This window comes from Schistosoma haematobium, chromosome 7 (assembly GCF_000699445.3).
Source record: "Schistosoma haematobium chromosome 7, whole genome shotgun sequence".
Lineage (NCBI taxonomy): Eukaryota > Metazoa > Platyhelminthes > Trematoda > Strigeidida > Schistosomatidae > Schistosoma > Schistosoma haematobium.
The window spans coordinates 5,788,758-5,813,939 of NC_067202.1; the positions used below are offsets into that span (position 1 = coordinate 5,788,758).

Below are 25,182 nucleotides of genomic sequence, written 5' to 3' on the forward strand. Positions count from 1 at the left end.
GCACCTCAGAGGCATTGGCAATCCACAAACTTTATGTGAAGAAACGATTTGTCCAACCTCTCATCCTTCCTTCGCCCTAATTCCCTTAATGGGTATGTTTCTGTGTTGGTGTTTTTTGCTGTTGTTTTTCTGCACTTGTATTTAATTATCATCGATGTTTTTTTAAAACTACTATTTTGCATTTTAAACTCGAGTCATTCATTATTATTACTTTATAGAAGTTTTCTTGATGAGATCTTTGTTGTTTGTCGCTTTTCTTCATATCTGTCAATTGAACTATTATCTGACCCATTAATTCTGTTCTTCCTTACCCTTTGATTAGTACGTTAACCACATTTGTTATTTATTCTTGAATCCATTTTTGTGATACGATCCTTTCTATCCTTCTATAGACATACATTTTCCATATAACGTACAGCTTAAGTAAATGATTTCGTCGAAAAGAAAATTAGTTTCGCTAACTTCTCTTTTTCTTATTCAATAACACTATGGGTTATTTTAATTATCTAAATATTTTCACACACGCACACACACACACACACACACACAAATATTGATCACAAATAGAAAAATCCTATATATAGTTATGTAATATTTCTTGTGAAATTTACAACAACAAAAAAGGTGAAGTAAACGGACTCTTGTATAAACCTTGACAACAAGAATAACAGTAGAAAAGAAAAAAAACTTAGTACAATTATTCGAACATACAAAAAAAATCATGGTCAATTGAATAGTTGACAAAATTTACTTAAACTTCACGATACTACTTATTATTCAATTCATCAACGTTATAATCAATGTCATATAAAATACAAAATCAAATTATAGTAGTAGTAGTAGTAGTAGTAGTAGTAGTAGTAGTAGTAGTAGTAGTAGTAGTAGTAGTAGTAGTAGTAGTAGTAGTAGTAGTAGTAGTAGTAGTGTTAGAAGTAGTAAGTAGTAGGGTTATGAGAAGTGAAAAAAGAAATACAAATTGACATTCTCTTCTTTTTCTTTTAAAATAATCCATTTATGAATAACAGATTGAAACATTGAATACTTATAAATAAGTATGCATTTATATGAATCCAATTTACAGCATGATTACAAGCATATCTACCATTGATAAGTGGTACTTCAGTGAAGGATTCTATAGACAAAAAAATTAAACGATTAGCATAGTAAATTAGATAATGATATCTGATTAGTTCATTATTAGGGAGACCCAAGAAGTTCGTTAAAAAAAGCCTAGAAGGGCCCAAAAACGATGGGAAACATTTTATCTAAACAGTATTCAAAAGACGTTTCTCAGAAACATCTAGAAAGTGAAGAGTCAAATGTCGTATTTCTGTTTGAGTGATAAGCTATTCAACTACTATGTTTAGTAGGGTTCCAGAAGATTCCAGATTCCCATGTTTGTCTGAAATGTCATAAATAACCTAATTGTTCTGCACATAAACTAATCTAAAAGTAAACCGGTTTTTTTTTCATATTTCGCGTCTTCACTCTCGTATTCCCGTGACCGTGTAGACTTAACCTAGAGTTACTAGAAGACCTTAGGAAACCGATTCAAGTGTTCAGTAAGAATATTTGTCATTCTTATTATAAAAACTAAGGCACTATGGAGTGCCTGTGAAGATAGTCAACATTATACGGAATTCCTATGATGAATCGAACTGCGAAATCGTGCATGGAGGACAGATCACAAACTCATTCGAAATAAAGAACTGTGTCAGGCAAGGTTGCTTACTTTCGCCCTTCCTCTTTCTCCTGATGATCGTGAAAACGTCAACATCTGGGGGAGGCATGGGAATACAGTGGACAGTTGCGATGCAACTGGACGATCCAGATTTCGTAGGTGATCTGGCTCTTTTATCGCACACGCAATGAAAAATTCAGGAGAGGAAGATCAGTGTGGCAGCAGCCTAATCTGCAGTTGGTCTCAACATACACAAAGGAAAAAGCAAGAATTTTCGATTCAACACAACACGCAACAATCAAATCACACTTGACGGAGAAGCTTAAGAGGATGTAAAAACCTTTACATATCTGAACAGCACCACTGATGAACATGGTGGATTTGATGCACATGTGAGGGCGCGGATCGCCAAAGCAATAGCAGAATATCCACGAATAAAGAACATCTGGAACTCAAAGCAACTGTCTGTCAATCAACTTCAAAGTCCCAATTCTCAATATCAATGTCAACACAGTTCTACTGTATGGGGAAGAAACTTGCAGAACTACGAAAGCCATCATCCAGAAGATACAAGTATTTATTAACAGCTGTTTAGGCAAAATACTTCGAATCCGTTGGCCGGATACTATCAGCAATATCCTACTATGGGAGCGAACAAACCAGATCTCAGTGGAGGAAGAAATCAGGAAGAAGCGCTGGAAGTGGATAGGACACATATTGAGGAAGGCACTCAATTGTGCCACAAGGCATACTTTCACATGGAATCCTCAAGGCCAAAGGAGTAGAGGAAGCCCAATGAACGCATTACGCCGAGAAATGGATACAGACACGAAAAGAATGAACAAGAATTGAATAGAAGTAGAAACGAAGACCCATGACAGAGTGAATTGGAGAATGCTGGTCGGTAGCCTAAGCTCCATTGAGAGTAACAGGTGTAAGTAAGTAAGTAATTGTAATTAAACTATTCGATTGTTAACATACATGTGTGTAGATGGTGAATAAAAACGATAATATTTAGTTTACAAATTGAAAACGACGTTATACTTCATGTGAAATTATTACTATCTATGTTTTCTACAACCAAACAAAATAAAGTATACCACTATTCTCTAAATTAGAAATTTTCGACTTCATAAGAGAGATGTTGTGGATGGACACGACGATAGAAAGTTCTAAATAATGGGACAAAAATCCAACAACTACTAAGTACTCATTAGTTGTCTCAATTTAATGCCCTAACTATAGAGACAACTCCGCCTGGAGCCACTCTGTGGCTACATTCGGTCCCAAGCCCGGATAAAGAAGGAGAGTTGAGCATGGGGTTAGCAACCTCATACCGTGGAAAACTAACTCGCTGAAAAAACGCTACCCAGAAAAAAGTATTCAAACCACTTAAACTCTGCCCTGGGATTTAGAAGGTCTTGAGTTAGAAGAGTTATGACGACTCATGGTGAAAGCCGAGTTCCTTCAGAAGTCACAAAGCTGATGTCCCTTCTGACAACCAGAGCAATCATTAATTTAGGTACATGGAATGCTCTTACAATGTAGGAGACGGAGAGAGTCATCCAAATTGCAGAAATGAAAAGGTACAACCTAGAGGTGCTGGGAATCAGTGGAACACATTGGGCGCAGGTTGGACAACAAAGCTTAGCTTCAGAGGAGCTGCTGTTATACTCCGGTCATGGAGAAAATGCCCCACATACAGAAGGAGTTGCACTGATGCTAATTATAAAGATAGCAGTTTTGACAAAATTTATTTGAAAAATCAAAACTAATCTTTTCCATGTTTCAACTATTTAAAAATTTTTGCATTTTATGGGTTTTAGGAGATTATTGAATGTTATGAATATCGCAAATTGGTCTAAGTTGGTCAGAAACTGAAAATCATGAAGCACTGAACAGGTGTTTCGTCTAGGCAGTAATCACTCTCGAATTCCATACTAAGTATCAAGCTCAGGACACTAGGTCTTATGTGCGATTCATTAATCGTTAGACCACTAATTCATAATACAATGGTGTATTTATCTAACCTCAATCTTATCATGATAGTACAAGATTATTTTTCATAGTTTTCGGTAGATAACTATCTAAAACCCTACACAATTGGATCCACTTGGTTACAGATTCACATTAAAATTCTAAAATTACCTCTTGGAAATAAAGACACATCGTATTTGTTCCGGTGTTAATTTATTTAAAAGAGTCAATAATAAACAACCTAGATAGTGAACGATATGTGCATCTATGCAAGTCACTAAACCACATTAATAGAACGAGACGAAATTATCAAGTCTAAGAGTTGTAGAAATAGTAATACCATTTATGGTAGAAGGAAATAAATGAACCAAGACATTATGGATTCATAGAATGAATAAGTATGAGACAGTTTTAAAATAGAGGAGAATACTTATGGCACATGATGAGGATTATGAAGATGTTTTGTCTTCTGAGCTAGTTTAAAGTATCTAACTCAGAGTTCAAAACTTCCTCACGATTGAAGAGAAGAAAAAGAGTGAATGCATCTAAGCTAATGTGAGAGATTTTTTGAGCCATATCATACGGATCCAAAGCATGTAGTCTGTACCTGCCAACATGGTTCAATGTAACGGTTAACAACTTCATGGACAGATAACATTTATCGATTTCCCCGCTATTAACTTCCTTCCAACTTACTCCTACACCAGACAACATTGAGTTTTCATGTAGGTGATGTTTAATTAATTAAAAGACAAGAAATTAAGGTATTCAAAGGTCATATTTGACCTTAAACCTTCAGAAGATCCTAGACAATATGTAGAAATCAGTTAGTTGTTCTCTAATTGTAAAATCAGTATAACGAAAGCATAATTAGTTATTTTCTAGAATTCTGTTGGAAGATTAAAATAAACTCTGTTTGCTCACAGTATTTTCAGCATTTTCCTGTTTACTGAAGACTTTTCAAATTGAAAAACTGAAATGAATGGACTTATTCATGTAGTTGACAAGCTTACCATATACACATTGTCTTTTGTAAACTCTCTCACTATAATAATTTGATTGCTTAATGACAATTACATCTTAATGGTTGAGATCATGAGTCAATTGAAGATAGACCATCATGGAAAACTTGGAAGCACTGGACGGCTCTTCCGCCCCAGTATGGAACTCCTTAGCAATGCGCATCCACGATCCCGCCTCACGAGATTCGAACCCAGCACCTATCAGTCATGCGCGCGGACGCTTAACCCTTAGACCACCAAGCCGGCATCCAACGGTGTTAATGTCTAACTTCATATAATACACGACATTGAGCAATACATCGACCATTGTCATTAGTGAGTTACTATCTCACAACAGACCCAGTTGAACTCCACTAGTCACTGCTTCTCACTAGAACTCCAGTAAATACCTCTTGAAGACCGCCACTAGTGAGTATATGTTGATTACATCATTTCCTAAGATTCAACTTATCATAGCTGTAGATAGTTTTATTCTCATCAAGATTTTCAGGTATGTTTTCCTAAAATATTGATACTATTTCACAGCTGTGAATTCACTTATATCAGTAAGCACAGTTGTACTGGTTATTTTTTTATGACCCAGTTCATTATTACAACCATCAATTGTGTAAGGGTCATTATTCATCGAGGAGAAAAAAGTCATCACTCATTCACCTATCATATCTAAATAATTGGTACTGAAATATAACATTATTACGTTTATCTTGACATTCCAATGACTTTATTTCCACTACACAATTGTATGAAAGTTTTTTCAAAGCAATTCCCTATCTTGCTCATGCGATCTTAAGTTAAATAAACTAGTAACCAAATCACAAACTGATCGGTAAAAATTAATTAGAACCAGGAAGGACTTGACATACACAATTTTAGTCACTATTCAGTCTTTGGAAAAAATAATGTTTTAAGTGAGAGAATTGAGCACAGAATCTAAGAATAGTATTATTTTTATAGTTTCACACTTACCTGTAATCATTGTGGTAGCACTGACGGTACCTAAACTATTCGATGCAGTACATGTATAAAGATCACCAAAATCTAGTGTTTTTATTGGTGTCAAATCCAGAACGAGATCACGAATTAATCCAGCATTTAAATAGGTTAATCTTGTTCTGTAAGAAATTAGAGTAAAACTTTTTGAAAGTTAACAAAGAAAGACATTTTTTTAAGCAACTTGTCAATGTATACTGATTAACTAATGAGTAGTAAATAATGACATGTATTATTATAAGGGTGAAACTGTTGAATTTTCCGTGTAATATCGTGGTCTATTTTTAGTTAAGCAGCCTTGTAAAATAAAGAGGCATTGAACAATTGTTTCGTCCAAATTTAGGACTACTCAATTGTGTGTATCCACGATTACACTGTTAGACTGTCATCGGAATCTTCAGGTCTTTCAACGAGTAATTAATCTTCAGACAATTGAACTGGCATCCAATGGTTTGTATATTTAATTTCAATGAAGTTGAGATACTGTGCAACCACCTCTCAACATAATTATGAGACGAAACAGCTTTATAGTGGTTCCTAGTTATCAATAGTCATTAAACTAAGACCATACAGTAATATTAACTATATAATTCAACAATCTGCACAAATCTGTCCTCTACGTGATTAACGCAGAATACTATGTACAACAAACGGCACTTGAACGTATAGAACCCCATAGTTGCAAATCATAAGACAGAAGAAAACAGGAAGTCATTGTTCGATAGAAATCAAAGATGTACAGAAAAACATTTGTATTTCTAGTTATTAGTGTTGGTTATAACATCAATATAATTCAACCAATACCCAGGGAGGAAATTAGTGCTACCATCCAATCATAGCATGCCACGTTGATATTCTAGAAAGTTTCATCAGGCTCTGAGTGGGTGGAAACTCTTCGGCTCATTTACGGCTCCTGGAGGCTCCGTCGTGCTTTTCGAAGACCATCTCAACAATATGCTTATTGGTGATTACGAGAAGTAAATTCCATGAGTTCTTGTGACAAGCCGTGACTAGTGGAGTTGAATCATGTCGAATATAGGATAGGTACCCATCAGTGATATAGGAAAATTGCAAAGCAATATAGAAAATCAACTGAAACTCAACATGTAAACCACTGTGTATCAGTTCAGTGGCCAAAAGGTTAAGTGCTTGCCGTCAAGTTCATAAGTTTGATTCCTACTAAAGTTGTAGATGCGTACTGCTAAGTAGTCCCATACCAGGATGGGAAAGCTGTTTGTCTGGTGCTTCCCAATCTTCTTTGGCTGTTTAACTAAAATCAGTCAGTGATGTTTACCAAAGAATATCATGTATCTTTAAATTTCTTATTGCTGTTGATTCAATTCCATCGGTCAAGTCGTAACATGGTGACTGTTCTTTAACTGACCTGAAGGTTGAAGATCGTCCAAAAGAACGTTCGTCTAATCTACAAGTCGTACTAGTTGATATTCGTCGGTAAGATGTATCCCTAACTTTGTGGGAATCGATGCTTGTTGTGAGATACGAACTTACGTCATTTAGATTCACACGCAGTTTTGTTATCAATGAACTATTAGGGCCATAGATAAGCTGATGCCGTTCATTCATCACCAGCTACTAGACACCATGAAATTGATTGCTACCAAATTATCAATCAACTTCAAAACTTAAGTAAACATAACCTTTATTTTCTACAGATGTAGAAACTGTTTTCCTGGGATATCGGAGATTTAGATAATAGTTTGAAAAACATGACCTAATTCATTTCAATTTTGTTTGTTTGCATCTAACAAGAAAAATCCCATATGTTGATATGGGATTTTTCTTGATTCAACTACGTTTGAGGTTTAAATTTTTGCTGAGATAATATTTTAACATCCTTTTTCTGTGGACTAGTTTACCTATAAGATATATAGTAGTAATAATAAAGCAGATATTTCAGCACCGTGAAATGATGAGAACAAAGCATTTAGATCCCTCAGCAAGGGGGAGGTATTGGAAACAGTTCTTTCAGGATAACAGGCGCGCCTCACTGACGAGTACCAACTAGTACGAAACCCACCTAGGTCTAAAAGGATTTCCTATGGACTATATTCAACCGTTTATCATCTCGTCGTCATGCGCCAGATATCGAGTTTCTTATACCTGTGGCCACGATAGAACTGAATCAGTAGAACTCGATCAGTAATCGAGACTAGACAAATGTGAAATTAGTTATCACTTAATTGTAAATAATAAAGACGGTAACAGGAAAAATCTATGATTGTAAAAAATAGATTTGGTACATTTTGAGTATATTTGGATAACGATTGGTAGTGGAATCTGAGACAGGTGTTTCTTCCTATATGAGACTTATAAACTTGTACCCCAATGTTGATGCTTACATCGAGACTCGAACCCAATATCTGTTGCATCAAAATACCAATGCGTTATCCACTTAGTTACTCAACCCAGACACCAATGGCTTGTTTGATGGGGATGAATTTCAAATCAGTTGGAAGGGCTGTTTGAATCATGTTAAGGACCACAATTGATCGATCTCTTTTAGAATATCAGCATTCTGTGCGGACTATCTCGATGACACGATATCAAATAAAGTGAAATGCTGTGCAAAATACTTTAATATGCTTGAAAAGCGAATGTATTACTAATTTCATCTTTTAAATATTGTATATTTAGTGAAAGTTATTTCGGAAGCTTTTCATAAGTAGTAGCGTTGTACTATGACGAATCGTACCACCATAGATAAAGACTATCACAGTAATCAGTGGTATGTCTCCCGATTCTTTGCCGCGATCAAATTCTATTTATTTTTATGAACAGAATCAGTTAAATTATATACAAATTAGAATGGAATGTAGCCAGTAGTGGAATCCAGAATACGAGCTTCGTCGTATTTAAGATTCTTTAACTGGATGTAGCTAGATCTCACAATTCGGACGCGGCAATTTTCGAACCAAACACCAACGGATTATCCTCTTGCCCATTGAGTCCAGACAGCCACTCCTTTAGACAACGGTTATGGATTTTAGCTTTATTTATAATGACTTGAATTATCCTGTTGTTCGCAAATTAAGATTAAATATACCTGAAACTCAATCTTAGTTGGCATATGTTTACAATATCTTTCATATTTCTGTTTATTTATTGAGCGATTCCTGCAATACAAATGAATAATTTTGACTGGAGGCTTCATTTCAGTCAACTATAGTTATCTATATGTATCTTCTGTGAACGTGCCACTGTAGCACATTCCAACATACCGTTTGGAAAAAAAAGACAATAAAATGAATGGGCACGTTACTTCAAAGAAGCCGTCCTTTGAAATAATCTATACAGTCAAAAGAATTAGATCATAGGGGGGTCAAATCAAAAACTTATACAATGCTGAGACGTTGTCGATCTATCAATTCATGCTTGAAACGATACGATCAACATTTCACCGTTCTTTGACCCGAATTCTATTCAGTTATACTTATATTTATATCGCATAGTTAGAATATATGCAAAGAAAAAACAACACCTCTTACCCAACAGATCCTGAAGTAATAGTGCCTGTTCGATTTGATATCCATTGACAAGCATGTTGTTCTACTGGAGGATTAGCATCAATTAAACATATTAGTCGTAGATTACAACCAGATTTTTGAAATGGTTCAACAGGGAATATTCGAACAATTGGTGCATCTATAATATAATTATTTTATTATAAACAAAATCATTGATGTGATATATATGTCTATGTAAATACAAAAAGTAATTTAGCCAAGATGAGTTTAACTTTTAAATATCTATGAAATAAGCTTATTGTTATTATCAGTTACTGATTGATTATTGATAAATGGCTCAAGTTAAAATCAATATTCTAAAGATTTCTTGTGTCATATAATTGGAGGTAATATGGCAGAAAATCCATAGATATACGTTTTGTGCTAGTTGGTACTCTTTAGCAAGGTATACTAACAATCTTAAAGGTAACTTATATTTCTTGTGGGATGTAAAATTGAATCACATACTCTCATAGTGTGAGATATTATCATTGAGTTTTCTTGTTTGTGTAGTTTTTCCTACAACTGATTGAATTCTATCGATCAAGTTACAATGAGGCCACGAGTTCAAGTGAGTCAATATCGCGTGCATTATGTTACAATCTTACGTGGTTAGAGGAAATCTTTAGAGAACTGATTTTAGGAGGTTAGTAACCTATGAACACTTCTGTCAGTTTTTAAATGGTACTTCAGTAGAAATCTAAAACGTGAAGTTATGTCCATCGTCTAACAGTTTAAAAAAATATGCCAAATCTCACCACCAATGACTTTCTAGAAACAGCTCTGATGGATGTAGATAATTATAGTGTGGATCTGTTACCTGGAGAAATACTTTTCGACTCTGAGTATGCGGATCATATTATTTTACTGTGCGATGATACCCAGGCCTTGCAACCCGCACTTAATTAGTTGACTATCAGCATTTACAAGTACGACATGTGTTTTGCACCTTCCAAGCGCAAAGTACTTTTGCAAGACCGGCAGTAACCTACACCTGTACTCGCTCTTTGTAGTAGGCAGGTAGAATTAGTTGAGAAATTCATGTACCTCAGTAGCTGTATAAATGCTGGTGATGGGATGAGCGATGATAGCATTTCACGTATAGTGAAAGCCAAAGCAGCTTATTCCAAGCTGAGCCAACTATAGCGCCTGTGTAATGTTAGTCTGACTGAAATAAGGTCATATCTACAATGAATCAGTGAGAGCAGTTTTTCTGTATGCTTGTGAAACCTGGCCTCTCCGAGTTGAAAATGTCAAGTGACGCTGTTTGATCATCGTTTTACTCGAAGGATTACTGACATTAAGTGACAACACCATCTTGGTAATGTGGAGGTTCAGCAATGTGTGTTTTGGCACAGCCGCGATAACTGAATTGGTGTCACTATCTTGAAACACCGACTTCAGTGGCTTAGGCATGTACTATGAATGTCGTCCCAGTAAATTCCACATCGTGCATTAATTTCCGACTCTGGAATTGGTTGAAAATAGTGGATGTGTTCGGTTTATGACATGGTGCTGGTGTATGAAAAGGTGTACACGACCGTCTTCCCTCAATCCTTTATGACTTCCTAGTTAGGGTCCTAGAGATAGTGTTATACAGTGGATGAAGACCTTATCAACATAGCTCAGAATAAAAGCCGGCGGTGATCCTGTCGTAATTTTCTTTTACTTCATATATATAAATGAGAGGAACGTCTCTAGTTAGAAGAATCCTTTCTGGTTGTATTTTTCTAATAAACTGCTTCCCTCATCATCTTCTTTATTCTTATTTGATAATTTCTATTTTTTTGTCCTTTTTGTATTTTACTCACCTTCCTGTCTCCCAATAAGTAAATTGTAACCAACTCGAGAGTGAGTTAAGCATAGCTGGTAACAACCATTGCGTTAGATAAATACAGCATTTGAATATTTTAATATCAATTATATGATTCCTTGTCAGTATTCGAAATGTAGCATCCTCTTATTTACCTTCAATTCTAAGTAGTTTGATGAATGACCAAAGTACTGTAGATTTTTAAACTTGAATGGAAATTGACTATTCTATAACACTTAATAGTTCACCAGCTTAGATCAATCTGTAGCAAGAAACGTGATCTTATGTTATGAATATTTACTGGAATATAAATATATTATGGAATACTTACGCCTAACTTGCAATCGAACGCGCCACAGTGCACGACCCATAGAATTCTCAGCATAGCACATATACTCACCAGCATCGTCAGCTTCAACCTGATCAAATTTGATTACATTTCCCTAAAAAGAAGGAAAGAAATCAACAAAGGAGCAACGATAGTTTGTTATCAACGTTGAAGATTAAACTTTTGAGCGAAACAGGTGGTTTCGATTGATGCAACAATGTTAACGCTGGAATAGGTGGACAGATATTAAACCAAGAAAAAACTTTGAACGGTATTCATTTCATTAAACCAGAATGGCAATGATTTAACGATAACCACTGATAAACCATTTGAAATTACAGATTTCATAAAATGTAAAAATCATACATGAAATACATTAATTGCACATCTTCCTTCAGTTGTTCTTTTACATGTGTTTAATGATTCTTTTAATTCTGTTGATATTACAATTGCTTTCTGTTTCCCTTCGTGTTCTCTTCGATTTAATCTTCTCAATCTTCTGTTGATAGGCATTCCACTTCCGGTTTGTGCAACATACTACTTATATCTATCAACATGAGTGGCATACACCACATAATTAAGTATTTGTCTAAGTCTAAACAAATGTACTTCAACTTTCTATGTTGATATGAGTTGTATATGTATAGAAGTGTAGGTACGATACTCTACTGATACATTAAAATACATAAAATGCAACATTATCAATCTATTTCAGTTGTTGAATAGCGATTTGTTTAATCCTTAGATTGTATTAGAAATAAATTAATCTCAGTTGAGATACTATTGAAAGTCAGAGATCACTGGACAGCTGACAACCTCAGCAGAGTTCATACACGATCTTAATAGCAATCAAGCCCGAAATCTTCAGATCTTGTAGTTAACTCTGTTCATAAATAACTCACAGAAATTTATTTCAACCATAGTTATTTAATTGTAAACCACCGAATCAATATCCAATAGTGTACATGTCTAATTTTAATCAATTGACGATATTAGGTTACAATTTTTGATTATCTGTAATAAATAACTATTTCACACTTGACATAATTGAACTCAGACTACCATGGAAAACCTGTAAGCACTGGACGGCCATTTCGTCCCATTGTGTGACTCCTCAGCTGTGCGCATCCACGACCTCGCCTCGTGGGACTCGAACCCAGCACCTATCAGTCTCGCGTCAATCGATTAACCAACTATACCACTGAGCAGTGACCCGTGAAGTTCAACCGGGTCAGTTGTGAGGTAGTAACTCACTGAAGACAATAGTGTTAGGTTGCGCAATTTGGTGGATTGGTTGAAGTTATACATTAACACTGTTGGATGCCGGCTCAGTGGTCTAGTTGGTTAAGCACCTGACGCGGGACTGGTAGGTCCTCAGTTCGAGTCTCTCGGGGTCCGGGGCCGTGGATGCGCAGAGCTGAGGAGTCCCACGATAGGACAACACGGCTGTCTAATGCTTCCACGTCTTGCATGATGGTCTAACTTCAATTGACTCATGATCTCAACTGTTTAAATTACAACAATCTCCACAAAACCCTTTCTGATAATAATTGAACTTCACTGATCTAAGCTTGTCATTTCAACTCTAAAGACTGTATTCTAAAGCTTATCATCAGTGAAAATATGATTATCATTAGTTTACAGTGATTTGTGAAGATTATAGAATCAGCTAAATGATCTTTCAAAAAAAGAAAAAAAGGTTAATACTTGAATGAAACTACAAAAAAAATGGAAATGAAAATGTAAACAAACAACATACTACTCACAAAAACATTTAAGTAGATGATATTTACTTTAATAAAAAGAAAAGAAAGCAGAAGAAAAAACAACTCCCAATCACTTTGTTTACTTTAGAAAAGAACAACTTGACAAAATTTCACTGATTACCTATATTTTGAGCACAGTTTTTGTTTGTTTGTCATGTTAAACAAAAACAATATTTATCATGATCAATAGATAAATAGAAGGAATTAAGTAGAAAGCATCATAAAGAATAAACAATAAAACATTTGAAAATTATATCATTATAAAGATATACCTAAGACAATATGAATATAATCAGAAACAGATTTTATTGATGTTATAGTAATTTTTAATAGTTGAGATCATGATTCATTTGAAGTAAGACCATCATGGAAAACCTGGAAGCAATAGACAGCCGTTTTGTTATAGTATGGGACTCCTCATCAATGAGCATCCATGATCCTGCCTCACGAGATTCGAACCCAGAACCTATCGGTCTTGCGCACGAATTCTTTCAGGTTTTCCATAGTGGTTCAGCTTTAATTGATTCATGAATTTAATTATTAAACTATTATAATATCCACAAAACCTCACTTTGATTATAATCATCATATGCTCACTAGTGACCGTTTCCAGGAATTATTTCATGAAGTTCTAGTGAGAAGCAGTGACCAATGGAGTTCAACCGGGTCTGTTGTGAGATAGTAACTCACTGAAGACAATGGTTGATGGTGGCACAATTTTATGGATTGGTTGAAGTTAGATATTAGCACTGTTGGATGCCGGCTTAGTGGTCTAAATGTTAAGCATTCGCGAGCGAGAATGATGGGTCCTGGATTGGAATCTCATGGGGCTGGATAGTGGATTCGCACTGCCGAGGCGCTCCATACTAGGACGAACCGGTCGTCGAGTGCTTCCAGGTTTTCCATTTTGGTCTAACTTCAACTCACTCATGAATTCAATAATTACATTACAATATGAATAATTCATATTAGTTAACTGTATTGACTAAGTGTAATATTATAATTTTTGATAGTAATATGGTTCCTTGAATGAGACGATTTGTTTGTTATTCTGGACAATGATATTAGCGCTGACTTGAGATAGAAATATGATTTGAGAACTGTTTTCATAAGTGTCAAATCAATCTGCATGGATAACTTTATTTACATCTCGTTATCGGATATTATATTGTAGTAAACGAGAACACCAGTGAAGCCAACTAAACTTATTTGAGTACAGAATTACAGAATCTTTCAGTAAATTCTAAGAGCCATACAATAAATTCTTCATTTGCAAAATATTGATCAATTGTTTCAGACTTGACTGTTCCTTCGTTTCCACACTAATCACCTTTTGTTCTTGTTCTCTTCTCTTCGATCTCCTTAACTTTCTGCCACCAGGCATTTCACATTCGATTGATGATAAATATTATTTTCATCTGTCGACATAAGTAGTACACACCTCACTAGTAATTCTCCGACAGCTTAACAGTTTTCTTGATTCAGAATTTGAACATTTTCTCAATCGAACTCATATATGTAATAAGATGGTGATTGGAGATAGTGGATAGGAGACGCTGCTTGTCCTAGATTTTTGTTATGACCTTGAATCGCTTTTACCCCGTGATACTTGTTATGACTTCACCTTGATCTGTCTAGTCCAAATCATGACCTTGACGCGTTAGGCTGAGCGGCTTAACCTTGAGTCTAATACGCGTGAGTTCGAGATGGGGTAGAGAGAACTATTCTAAAACCTGATTGGTTGGCAAGCACGCAAGTGAAAGAAGACAAGACAGTTGGAACACTGAACTCTGGATTCTCTGAATTCGAATTAGTACAAAAATGTACATGAATAAATAAGTGAATATCTTGACCACGACGTACGATAATTTGGAAAAATACAGTTATGCCTGAAACAGGGAATTAGGGTAGAAAATACAATGCAAAATATTATGTTTAAATTACAATATTTTCGGAACAAAAAAAGGTATGCTAATGAATGATACATAGAACGAAAGCTCGTGTTATGTAGAATAAGATAGGGACAAAAATAAATATAAGTGTTTTACAGGGTTTGGATGAAATGCAATAACGTCCCAAGAAAATAGCTTTCGTAATTGTCTGGGCTTCTTAATTCCCCGTTCACAACAATTTTTTGTGATATTTCGGTACTTGTTAATAATAGGTATTTGTAATCTTGACAAGACTGATATTCTCTGGCTGATTCGATCTAGTATCACCCTGCTTTACAGTAAGAGAAGCAACCACCTAGATATCCGGGCCGCGACTGACCTTCTGTAAGACTGAGATTTAACCGTTCTCAGACACTGATATTAATGATGACATATCTTTTCGTTTAACTACTAATCTCTTTGTTTATCCATAAGTGAGAAAACTATCATCTCATCATTTCTGACGTAGGGATTCTCACAGATGATGTAATTTTTTTGTGGGTAATGCTGGATTTATCTCCATAGTTGTTCTTTCCCTCAGTATACACAATATACAACTGAATAGTTTTAAACAGTGGTGACTCTGATCTAGTAACTCATGGAGATAAGGTATATAAGTTATATGATTAGAGGTTAACCCAAACTAAACAGTTAATGTGAACCCAAAAGCATATGAAATCTACAAAGATAATGAACCACACATAAGGTTATTAAAATAGTTTGATCAAGTGCTTGTGTAATAACTTGAAGCAGTTGATAGTATTGTTGTCCAGAATGACAATGAAAGTCTAATAATTTAATCATTGAATTCAGAGAACTAGATATTGCCAAAATTTCAGTGTTGTATTCATTACAACAAAAATTATTATTCAAGTAGATAATTGTTTCTTCAATACTTTCTTAAACTCACTGCTGTTAAATTCACTTGGTATTGTTTGGCTTGTATCTTCTCATTGAGATTTAAGACTGCAATTGATCAGTCTGTTATTGACATATGTGCAAACTGTGCGTATGCCTCGATATTGCCTTAATTCACAAGCTTTTTGTAAGCAATCATGGATAGTGGTTAGCAGTGGAATCAAGGACGCGCGTTCCGTCCTATTTGGGACTCGTCAGCTGGATGTACCTGCATCTCAGAGTTGATGTTCACTCTGAGACTCGAACCCAGTACCATTCGCTTCAAACCCCATCGCGTTATTCACTCAGCTACTGAGTCCTGATAGCCACTTGCTTGTGCAATGGGGTGAATTTGAATTCACTTGGTATTGTTTTGCTTGTATCTTCCCATTGAGGTTTAAGACTGCAATTGGTCAGTCTGTTGATGTTAATTCATAAAAAATGAAATTTTTGATATCAGAAAAATGAAGTTAAAGCTGATTGAAGAACTCTGGTTTCTAATTTTTATCTGGAAGATTTTGAGTTATTTAGGTTCGTTTAAATAAGTATTAGTTCTTGTAATGATAATATCGAGTATAATCTTTCTAGAATTCGTATGTTTGCATGAACTTTGCTACTACGAGTATACAGTTTTGGAGATTGTTAAGTTTCATTGAAATTATGAACCAATCAATTCTAGGCCACCATTGAAAACCTGGAACAACTGGACAGCTATTTCCTCACAATATGGAACTCTCCAGAAGTGTGTGTCCATGACCCTAAAACGTTGCAATCGAACACAGGACCTTCGGTATGGTGCACAAAGACTTAAACTCTAGATCACTGAACCGAGATCCAATGGTATTAATATCTAACTTTAATCAATTCACGATATTGAGCGACCATCTTCTATTGTATTCGGTGGGTAACTGTGTTATATTCGAACAAAGAATAAATGAATGGTAACTCGTAGGAATTATTGACGAACTCTGGTTACATATATTCTTATTGTATAATTATTAAGTAACTGTACTATATGAATATTCTTATTCCTTTTATCATAAGCCTTAATATGACCTACTGACTACTATTCTACAATTTACTATTCTTAAGTTATTCCCAATTTATTAGCCACATTCTCTCGCACTCACAGCCACTTTTTGGCTCGATTTTGTATAATTGTTATTTTTTGTTTTATCGTGTGATATGGTCTGATTTGCCTGCATATAAGCCAAGTATGTCTGAGTTACATTATACATACGATGGAGGCTGAGATTGTGTTTTGAACTGAACGGGTTGGTTTAAGCGAGAAGTTGCTATACAAAGGATCATTAAGGACTGAGCGTTGACTCAAGGCTGCTCAAGCTGGTTAACGAATCATTGGTTTAGCACAGGAACAAGGTGATAGAAGTCGATATTCTGATTGACGATTTTGTCACTTGGTAATTGACAGGACCATAAATCATAACAAACTGCCTCTGTTGATCATGGCCTCTCCAAGAACTCTGAAAATTCCCTCTCAAAGTTAGCCATGAGTGGTTGCAAATTTACTTTTGCTAATTTTACAATACATCTCAAAGTCATGTTTAGTTACTATGCACAGAGATTTCTTCCAATTACATTTTATTCTTTAATGAATAAACAGTTTTCTACTTCACTGTTTGCCTTCTTCTTGTATTCTGTAATTTGGAGATCAAGTTGCAGCGTTGTGTGTCAGTTGTTGTAACATTCAATCCACATTGACATTCTAATCTCATCTATTAGATATTTGACACAATGTTGACATTCTAAAATCGTTCAAAATGATCGATATTCAAACAATCTTAAATTTGTTACATCTCGCTGAGTTCAACCACTGGTAATCAATCAAAACCGAAACTTCATATTTAAAAGGTACAAAATCAAATCTCGTGCCACCCTGGTGACTTATAATTTCTATCATTCTACTGCGTAATACCTTGCTTCACATTATGAAATATAAATCCCTTCTCTCTATTCTTGCGCTTTTTTGGACCTTACTCATCTTACTGTATTAATCTTTCCAACTTTATAGTTGTTGTGATGTAACGATAACATCAAATCTCATTCTTTAGAAATATGTCCCCCTGTGATTTTGAATTGTCCTCTAGAATTTTCGTGTTTGGTAACATACAACATATAACCTGCACACGATGCATATGTGTCGAAAGAGACTGATCAGTTGCAGTCTTAAACGTCAACAGGAAAATTCAAACAACCAGTACAAATGAACTGAATGGCGAAAAGTTGTGTATAATTGAATTATGTTAGTTTCAGTTGTTTCAGAATTTCAACAAAACGATGTAAAGAAAGTGTAGTCAGATCAGTATGTTCAGAAAAAATTTAGATGAAAAAAATACTTTTTTATTAGATCACCACGAAACAATGTAATTGATCATCAAGTCGACCTAATGTTGTTGGTTATTTCACTATTGACTTTAACTACTTATTAGTAGTCAATGTTTTATCGCAAAACCATTTTAAAAGTTTTCGTTTACTTGAGTTAGAGTTAAACTATCGTGAAAACAAAACATGAGGAGGAAATCTTAACAAGAAGAATGTGAAATAAAACTAGGAATTGTCATCTCAATTATTCTTCGGCTTTTTTTAGTTAATTAAGCTAGCCGATTTACGAAAATAACAAGAGATCCCTATAGAGTATTTCAACGAACAGGGCTCTACAATTATTATACATTTAGAACTATTGTATCATATCACCATAGGATTGTGAAGATTGTTGAGTTTCAATTGAGATCATGAATCTGTCAATGTTGAGCCACGATAGAAAGCTATTGGACCCTGGTCCAGTGGTTTAGGGGTTACGTGTTTGCGAGCGAGACCAAATGTCCAGGGCTCAGGTACCGCGTTAGGGATCGTGGATGCGCACTGGTGAGGAGTCCCATACTAGGACGAAACGGCCGTTCAGTGCTTCCAGGTTTTTGATGGTGGCCTAACATTGATCTGTTCATAATCTTAATATTTTATTATATGATGGACAAAATAAGTCATACGTAAACGATAGTGACTTGGACAATGTTATATGGTAAAATCGTAAACTTTTGTATCAATTACAACGTAAATACGTCCAAAATATGTCAGTTTTAAGGTTTTAAGGCCACCTAAAAAGTGACAGGAAAATTGAGGTAGAATATAAGTTTCTTTTACAGTGTTCAACGTGTGTGCAATCAATCACGAACTGATCTTAGCTGGACCACACATGAGACCGAAGGCCCTAGGTTAAAGTCATAGGTGTGAGGTTGTGGATACAAACTGCTGAGGACTGCCGTAGTGGAACGAAACAGCAAAACAGTGCTTACCATCTTTAATAGTAGTCTAGCTAAGATCAGATCGTGAGCTAAACTGTGACAAAAAAATCAATTATATTTAGTTTGACAGCGTAAAACATTGACAACAATATAAATATCAGTTTTTTTTAAATCAACAAACTGTTTTATTATTTAGCTACCTATTATTATCTTGCTTCAATTACTTACACTTTTCACAGTACCGAAATTGCGTATTATACTACTTGCTCCAGCTGTACGTCTCCAATAGATAAATGGTGGTGGGATACCATCTGCATTACAGTGCAATGAAACTGGGTCACCAGAATCTGCGTCTGTATCGTAAGATGACATATGTCGAACGATGTTTGGTTTTGCTGCGAAATAAATTAGTAAAACGACTAAGATTACTGGTTAAATCACAATTTTAATTGTGTTTTTGTCAGCTAACCTATGATATGTAGATATCAATTTGGAAAACACTCAAGGCTTTAGTATTTATTACAAAATCGGTTTAAGAACTTTAGTCGATCGACTGAATGTGCGAATAACTATTCCAAAGTCATAAGACTAGATTTATGATAGTATAGGACTATTATAAGAAGATATAAACACAAGAAATATGCAAAACTCAGAGCGTAAATTATTCAGGACTTTCACAATACCTACAAAACAGTAAAAAGAACGCATGTTCTCAAGCTAGATGAGTAATACAACAATCACAGAACACATTGCAATTTGGCAAACGCTACAGGGTTGTGTCAAGCGGAAAAATTTAGACACAATTTTACAAAAATAAGGTTTGATGGAAATCAGTAAATTTAACTAATCAAAAGACATCCAGCCATAAGTAAAGTACAACCAAGCACATTACTGCGTCACTTTATGTCGCCATGCTATATCAACACAGCCAGATTGAATTATCAACAAAAAACCAGAGCTTCAGAAGTAGTCACACCGCAGGTGGTAACAGAAAGGGTTAAGCATGGGTAATATGACCCAAGAAGAAAAAATTAATTGATGGAATAAAACATATTAGATAACTTTAAAACTCAAGATTTTAAAGAAGACAAGGAGTAAATACATCTGCACTATCTCCACTGAATCGGATCAATGTCAATAACCTCCAACCATTGCTTACGATGATTGCATGGATCTTAAGTAAATAGTCCAAACTAACCAGCAAGGCTCAGTACAACAGTAGATGAATTTATGACTGGTGGGACTTATTAGCATGGGTCCGTCTAGCATTCTTCTGGTCCGTTATACCAATAAACATCACGCGCTAAAGCTGGTGATAGTTGATGAAGGCTCACATCCCCATTAATCGCTTTTTTATCTTCACGTACTGTCTAAACTCAATACTGGTGACTTAGTTGTCCGAAAATAAACAAGCAATACTTTGAAAACATCTATTATCAAATGCTAACAAGCAACTGATTTAATCTGTATTTGAAGGTCATAACTTACGGTCATAATTTGAAACAGATAGACTTTTTTTCAGTGTACTCCTTCTTTGTTTAAAAAACCAACATCTCTCATTCCCAAAATACGATTTATATATGCAAATGTCAAACGAGCTTACTGTATGAATGTTGAGATTTCGTCAGACACTAACCCATAATAGTTAAGAAGACATACAAAACAAGTAAAGTGATTGGAGTTTACAGACCAGTTATGAAACAATACTTTTCAATTGGAGAGATACCTATTTTATACATAATTATTTTGTCACTAAATGTGTTTGGAAGAACTTATTATGTAGTAGTTTCCTTTGGGCAATACTACGTCATCCATGTATTCAGGTTTTACAAGTAAATCTCTTGGTAGAAGGTCAATCTTTTAAAAGTATATGTATGTACATATATATAATACGTCTTTGAAGGAGTTAAACAGAAATAAGAAGAGTGAACAATCCTGATTTAGTGTTACGGATTCTGACCAAAACCTCTAACTTCACCAGTGCAGTTTGAGTAAAGAGCTCTCAAAGGATTAACGCACCACTTTGATATCCCTTACAATATAAAAAAAAAGGTTTTTTTAATGCTTGGCACTTTATGACACGAATCTTGCGTATTTATTTGACAAGTAATGCATTTATGCAGGCATATATATATATATATATATATATATATATATATATATATAACCGACTTACCAAACACACGTAGAATTCTATGAACTCTTGCTGGTTCCACAGACCCAGTGTATTGACATTCACACGTATATTTACCTTCATATGATTTGTCCAAAGACATGATTTCTAAACTTAAAATATATACATTTAAGGTATCAAACGTATATCTATATATAAAGGGTTTCTGAACATTTTTTTAGTTTTTAACGTCAACTTTTATCAGAGATTGTGGCCAGCTAGTAAATAATATTGAGTTAGACAGTTGCTCATAGATAGTATTAAATAGTGATAGCTCTAAGTTTATAAACGACTGAAATTTTTAATATTCATCCAGAGGTTTAAATGCACAATGCTTATCAAGTGATCTGAAATTCACCGATTTTGGTTAGATCGTGAAGTTGTGAGTTACAATCTTCTGAGTAATCATAAATTAGGGGTAGATATGCAGATCTCTTTTGTTTTATAAGTTTCTCCTACTGATATTAGTTTGTGAAGGAAATTAACTGCAGAGAAACATATTATAAAGAAGAAACATCAATACAGTTCTTCCTCTTCATGGAAAATATTTTCGTATGAATAGTTGGTGTTACCTTACATAACAACTTCGAGTATTAAAAACTAAAGTAGATAGACACTGATTAAGGGTGATTACTTTAGTACACATTGATTATGTGACAAAAGGCATAGTTAGTTAAGAGAAACAAGAGATGACGGAAAGCGTAAAACAAACGTTTTTGTAAATAATCGCGACGCCCTACGACCAGGCTTAATGTGAATAAAATCGAATAGTGTCACAAACATTTAAACTTGCGTGTGCAGTAGATAGTAAACATATATTTTAAACCATGTCTGCGTTTCTCACTGCAAAAGGTTGTTAGATGATAAAATAAAAGCATGGAAACTACAAGTATTTTAGCTCTAAATTTTATTTTCAAAAACAAATAACCTTTTCGGTAGAACTATTATGCACTACTTATGCACCAAAGTTTGCGAGATATCCATCTACCAAGCATTTTAATCCCGTTTCGTAAATAAAGCGCAAACGAATAACATTTAATTCTACTGGGCAAGTATATGAACATTGCATAACCCGAAGAATTCCCTAATATAACAGAACTCCCGACGTAGAAATGATGTACTTTCAGATTTCCAAAAGGTTAAGTTCCAGTACTTCGAATGCGATTTCTTAGTCTAACAGGATTTTCCATCAATTTGTTCAACAACAAAATATGAACATTTATTTCTTACTTGTGTAAGTAGATGACTAAAAAGTATTAAAAGTTATCAGTATTTAAACAATTCATTACAATAAAACATAATATCATGATAGTCAGTCAACTATTATCAATTTACAATCTGACACCGTTATGAGTAACGATAAAACAATTTACAACGTAGACAATCATGACACCCTGCCAGAAAACTTATATCTAAGATATGACTTAGCAAAACACTCAGGCTATTAATCTCACCTCGAGTTGTAGTCATGTATTAGGAATTGGATGACACTGTTGAAAGACCTAAAAGTAACATCATTTAATAATCGAAACATATATCAGCTATATAAATATGGGATTTGTATTCATAAATTCAAACTAACCGAACAGAATCTTGCTGCTTTCCTTGGCCAATTTCCCACCTAGACATATCACGGGACATGAGACCATCATTTATTACTTCCGAAACTTCATCCCCCGATAAACTGTCTCTCCGCCAAAATATCTATAAATATGAGTAAACTATACTCTTTATATGTAGTAATACCCTAGCTCCACGAGGCATATTAAAAACGTTACATTGTATGATAACTTTTTCTCCTACTAAACCATTTATTAAAACAGTTTTATTCTCAAGATAAACAACTCTGCCAGTGTGTGCATCTGGTGTTTCATCATAAATCGACACTTCAGGCGTAACAACCTGCTCACAAGGCACTAAAAAGAAGGTAGATAAGAAAAACACAAACCATATGGAACGAAAAAGACAATTAGGACGACTATTATATAGAAATAATTACAATGGTAAACCGGAAACGATGAAAAATGATCTGACACATGTGTTGAAGTAAACCTTGTGATGAAAGCAAATTTCTCCCTCATTTGTAGTAAGTAGAAGACAACTAAGCACGGTATTTCCTCTAAACAAGTCTAACTAAAAATTCCAGGCTCATTCGTATTTGTGGTAATAAGAAGGTAAGCAGTAAAATTTTGAATGGTGTATAAAAACAACTTTCATCCAGTTTTCAATTTATCAGAAATAAACTTGTGTATATCGACCAGCTTATTTTTACCTCTCTCTTGATTTAATATGTTTACAGACATTTTATATATTCAATGAGCCGTATTCTAGTCACTGGACTGCACTAATTGTAGCCAGTTTGGTGGGTATTTAAGGTCCGTGTAATTCGAGTGATTACGTTTGTCTCAGGGCAGTACGATTCTGGATACCAGAAGATATCAAATTACCAGGCAGGGGTATGATTAGTTGCGATGTAAAAACATAAAGTGATGATTTGACTGCGAAGAGGAGACGGTTGTTTCAAGAGTAGATAATGTAGCGGTAAATAAATCCCCAAAATAAATAGCACTGTAAGTTTTCGACATTGGATGCTGACCATATGTTTTAGTGGACTCATCCAGCTGAAGGCGCTCGGTCAGCCATCCGCACCAGATCACGTGTGGTAACGCCGCGCTCAACATCAACCGCAATCGCTAGCCAGATTAGATCAGAGAATTCCGATATATTGGTCATCGCCAAATATACTCTTCCGATCTCCTCGACTCTGTCTTTTGATTTCTCTGGGTGGGAACGAAATATATTAGAAGGTGTTACTGGTAGAAGCGTTGTCAAACACTGAATACCTGTGACATCATCATTGGTGAGACCGACGTGATCTGGTACACCTTATTGCAACTGTGAGTCTGTTCCTTTTTGGGATTTTTATATATCATTGCCTTATTTTTTATTTTTTTTTTAAACATTGTGATTTTTTTCGTGTTTTTTCTTGGATATATATATATTTTCCCCTCGTTCATTATCGTACTTCATACTTCATCATGACTGAACAGACACCTAAAGTACTCAAGCTTAAGACTTTGTCCCCGCCTTCGTTTCAACTGATGCCTTTCTGGCCCGACAACATCGAAGCCTGGTTTTGCTACGCAGAAGCCGACTTCCACGAGCACGGCGTGATCGACACGCGTGCACAATTCCTCGCAGTAGTCAAGGCACTACCTCGCGAATTCAACAGGTACGTAACACCTAGTATGTTTACTAGTGATGTTTCCGATCCTTACGAAATCTTAAAACGCTCGATTCCTAAACGAGGAGACCTAACCGATCGACAAAGAATAGGTCAACTCTTCAACAATATCGACCTGCAACACGGTTCTGCGACGGACATGTTGCAACGGATGAGAGAGGTAACAGGCCCAAGAACTTTCGACGAAGGTCTATTCAAACAACTCTTCTTGTCAAAACTTCCCCAACAGGTGCAAGCAGTTCTGGTCTCGTTCCAGAACAACGCTTTAGACGAGCTAGCTGCATCAGCCGACCGCATTCTAGAAATTACGAAACCTACTACCCAGGTATTTTCAGTCAAAGAAAAGCCTCACACGACTCAGAATGATATAACCGACTTATGTCACACACTCACGCGTTATCTTAGTCTTCGTACCGACCGTAAGAGATCGCGCACACCACGTAGAAGCATTTCTCGTCAGCGATCTGTCTCTAGACCACGAGAGACAGATAACCCCGACTGGTGCTGGTATCATAACCAGTATGGAAAGTTTTCCAGAAATTGCAGAAAACCCTGCAATTTTCCCAACACGAA

At 35.3% G+C, this 25,182-nt stretch overlaps 1 protein-coding gene across 3 annotated transcripts; it reads right to left on the reverse strand.

Moving 5' to 3' along the window:
- Window positions 1-287: 287 nt before the first annotated feature.
- Window positions 288-23,564, reverse strand: HMCN1_2 (Hemicentin-1). Of its 3 annotated transcripts, XM_051217864.1 has the most exons (10): window positions 23,314-23,564; window positions 23,112-23,281; window positions 22,948-23,069; window positions 22,820-22,906; window positions 21,369-21,478; window positions 19,421-19,587; window positions 11,339-11,450; window positions 9,177-9,333; window positions 5,647-5,792; window positions 288-1,132 (listed from the first exon to the last, which is right to left on the reverse strand). In XM_051217864.1, exons 4-10 carry the CDS (start codon window positions 22,897-22,899, stop codon window positions 999-1,001), a joined length of 906 nt encoding a protein of 301 aa, XP_051064293.1. In that variant the 5' UTR covers window positions 22,900-22,906; window positions 22,948-23,069; window positions 23,112-23,281; window positions 23,314-23,564; the 3' UTR covers window positions 288-998. The 3 variants fall into 3 exon arrangements, with proteins under 3 accessions (XP_051064293.1, XP_051064292.1, XP_051064294.1); XM_051217863.1 differs by lacking the exon at window positions 22,820-22,906; XM_051217865.1 differs by lacking the exon at window positions 22,820-22,906 and having other exon boundaries at window positions 578-1,132; window positions 23,112-23,564.
- Window positions 23,565-25,182: the final 1,618 nt, after the last annotated feature.

What these genes read in the sequence shown, in the direction of transcription:
- HMCN1_2 (XM_051217863.1), bottom strand. Translation starts at nt 23,446, where the DNA reads ATGAGGGAGAAATTTGCTTTCATCACAAGGTTTACTTCAACACATGTG. An exon ending in ATTTCGGTACTGTGAAAAGT is followed by an intron (nt 11,451 to 19,420) that starts GTAAGTAATTGA and finishes CCTTCTTTTTAG; the next exon opens with GGAAATGTAATCAAATTTGA. An exon ending in TGCTACCACAATGATTACAG is followed by an intron (nt 1,133 to 5,646) that starts GTAAGTGTGAAA and finishes TTTTGTCTATAG; the next exon opens with AATCCTTCACTGAAGTACCA.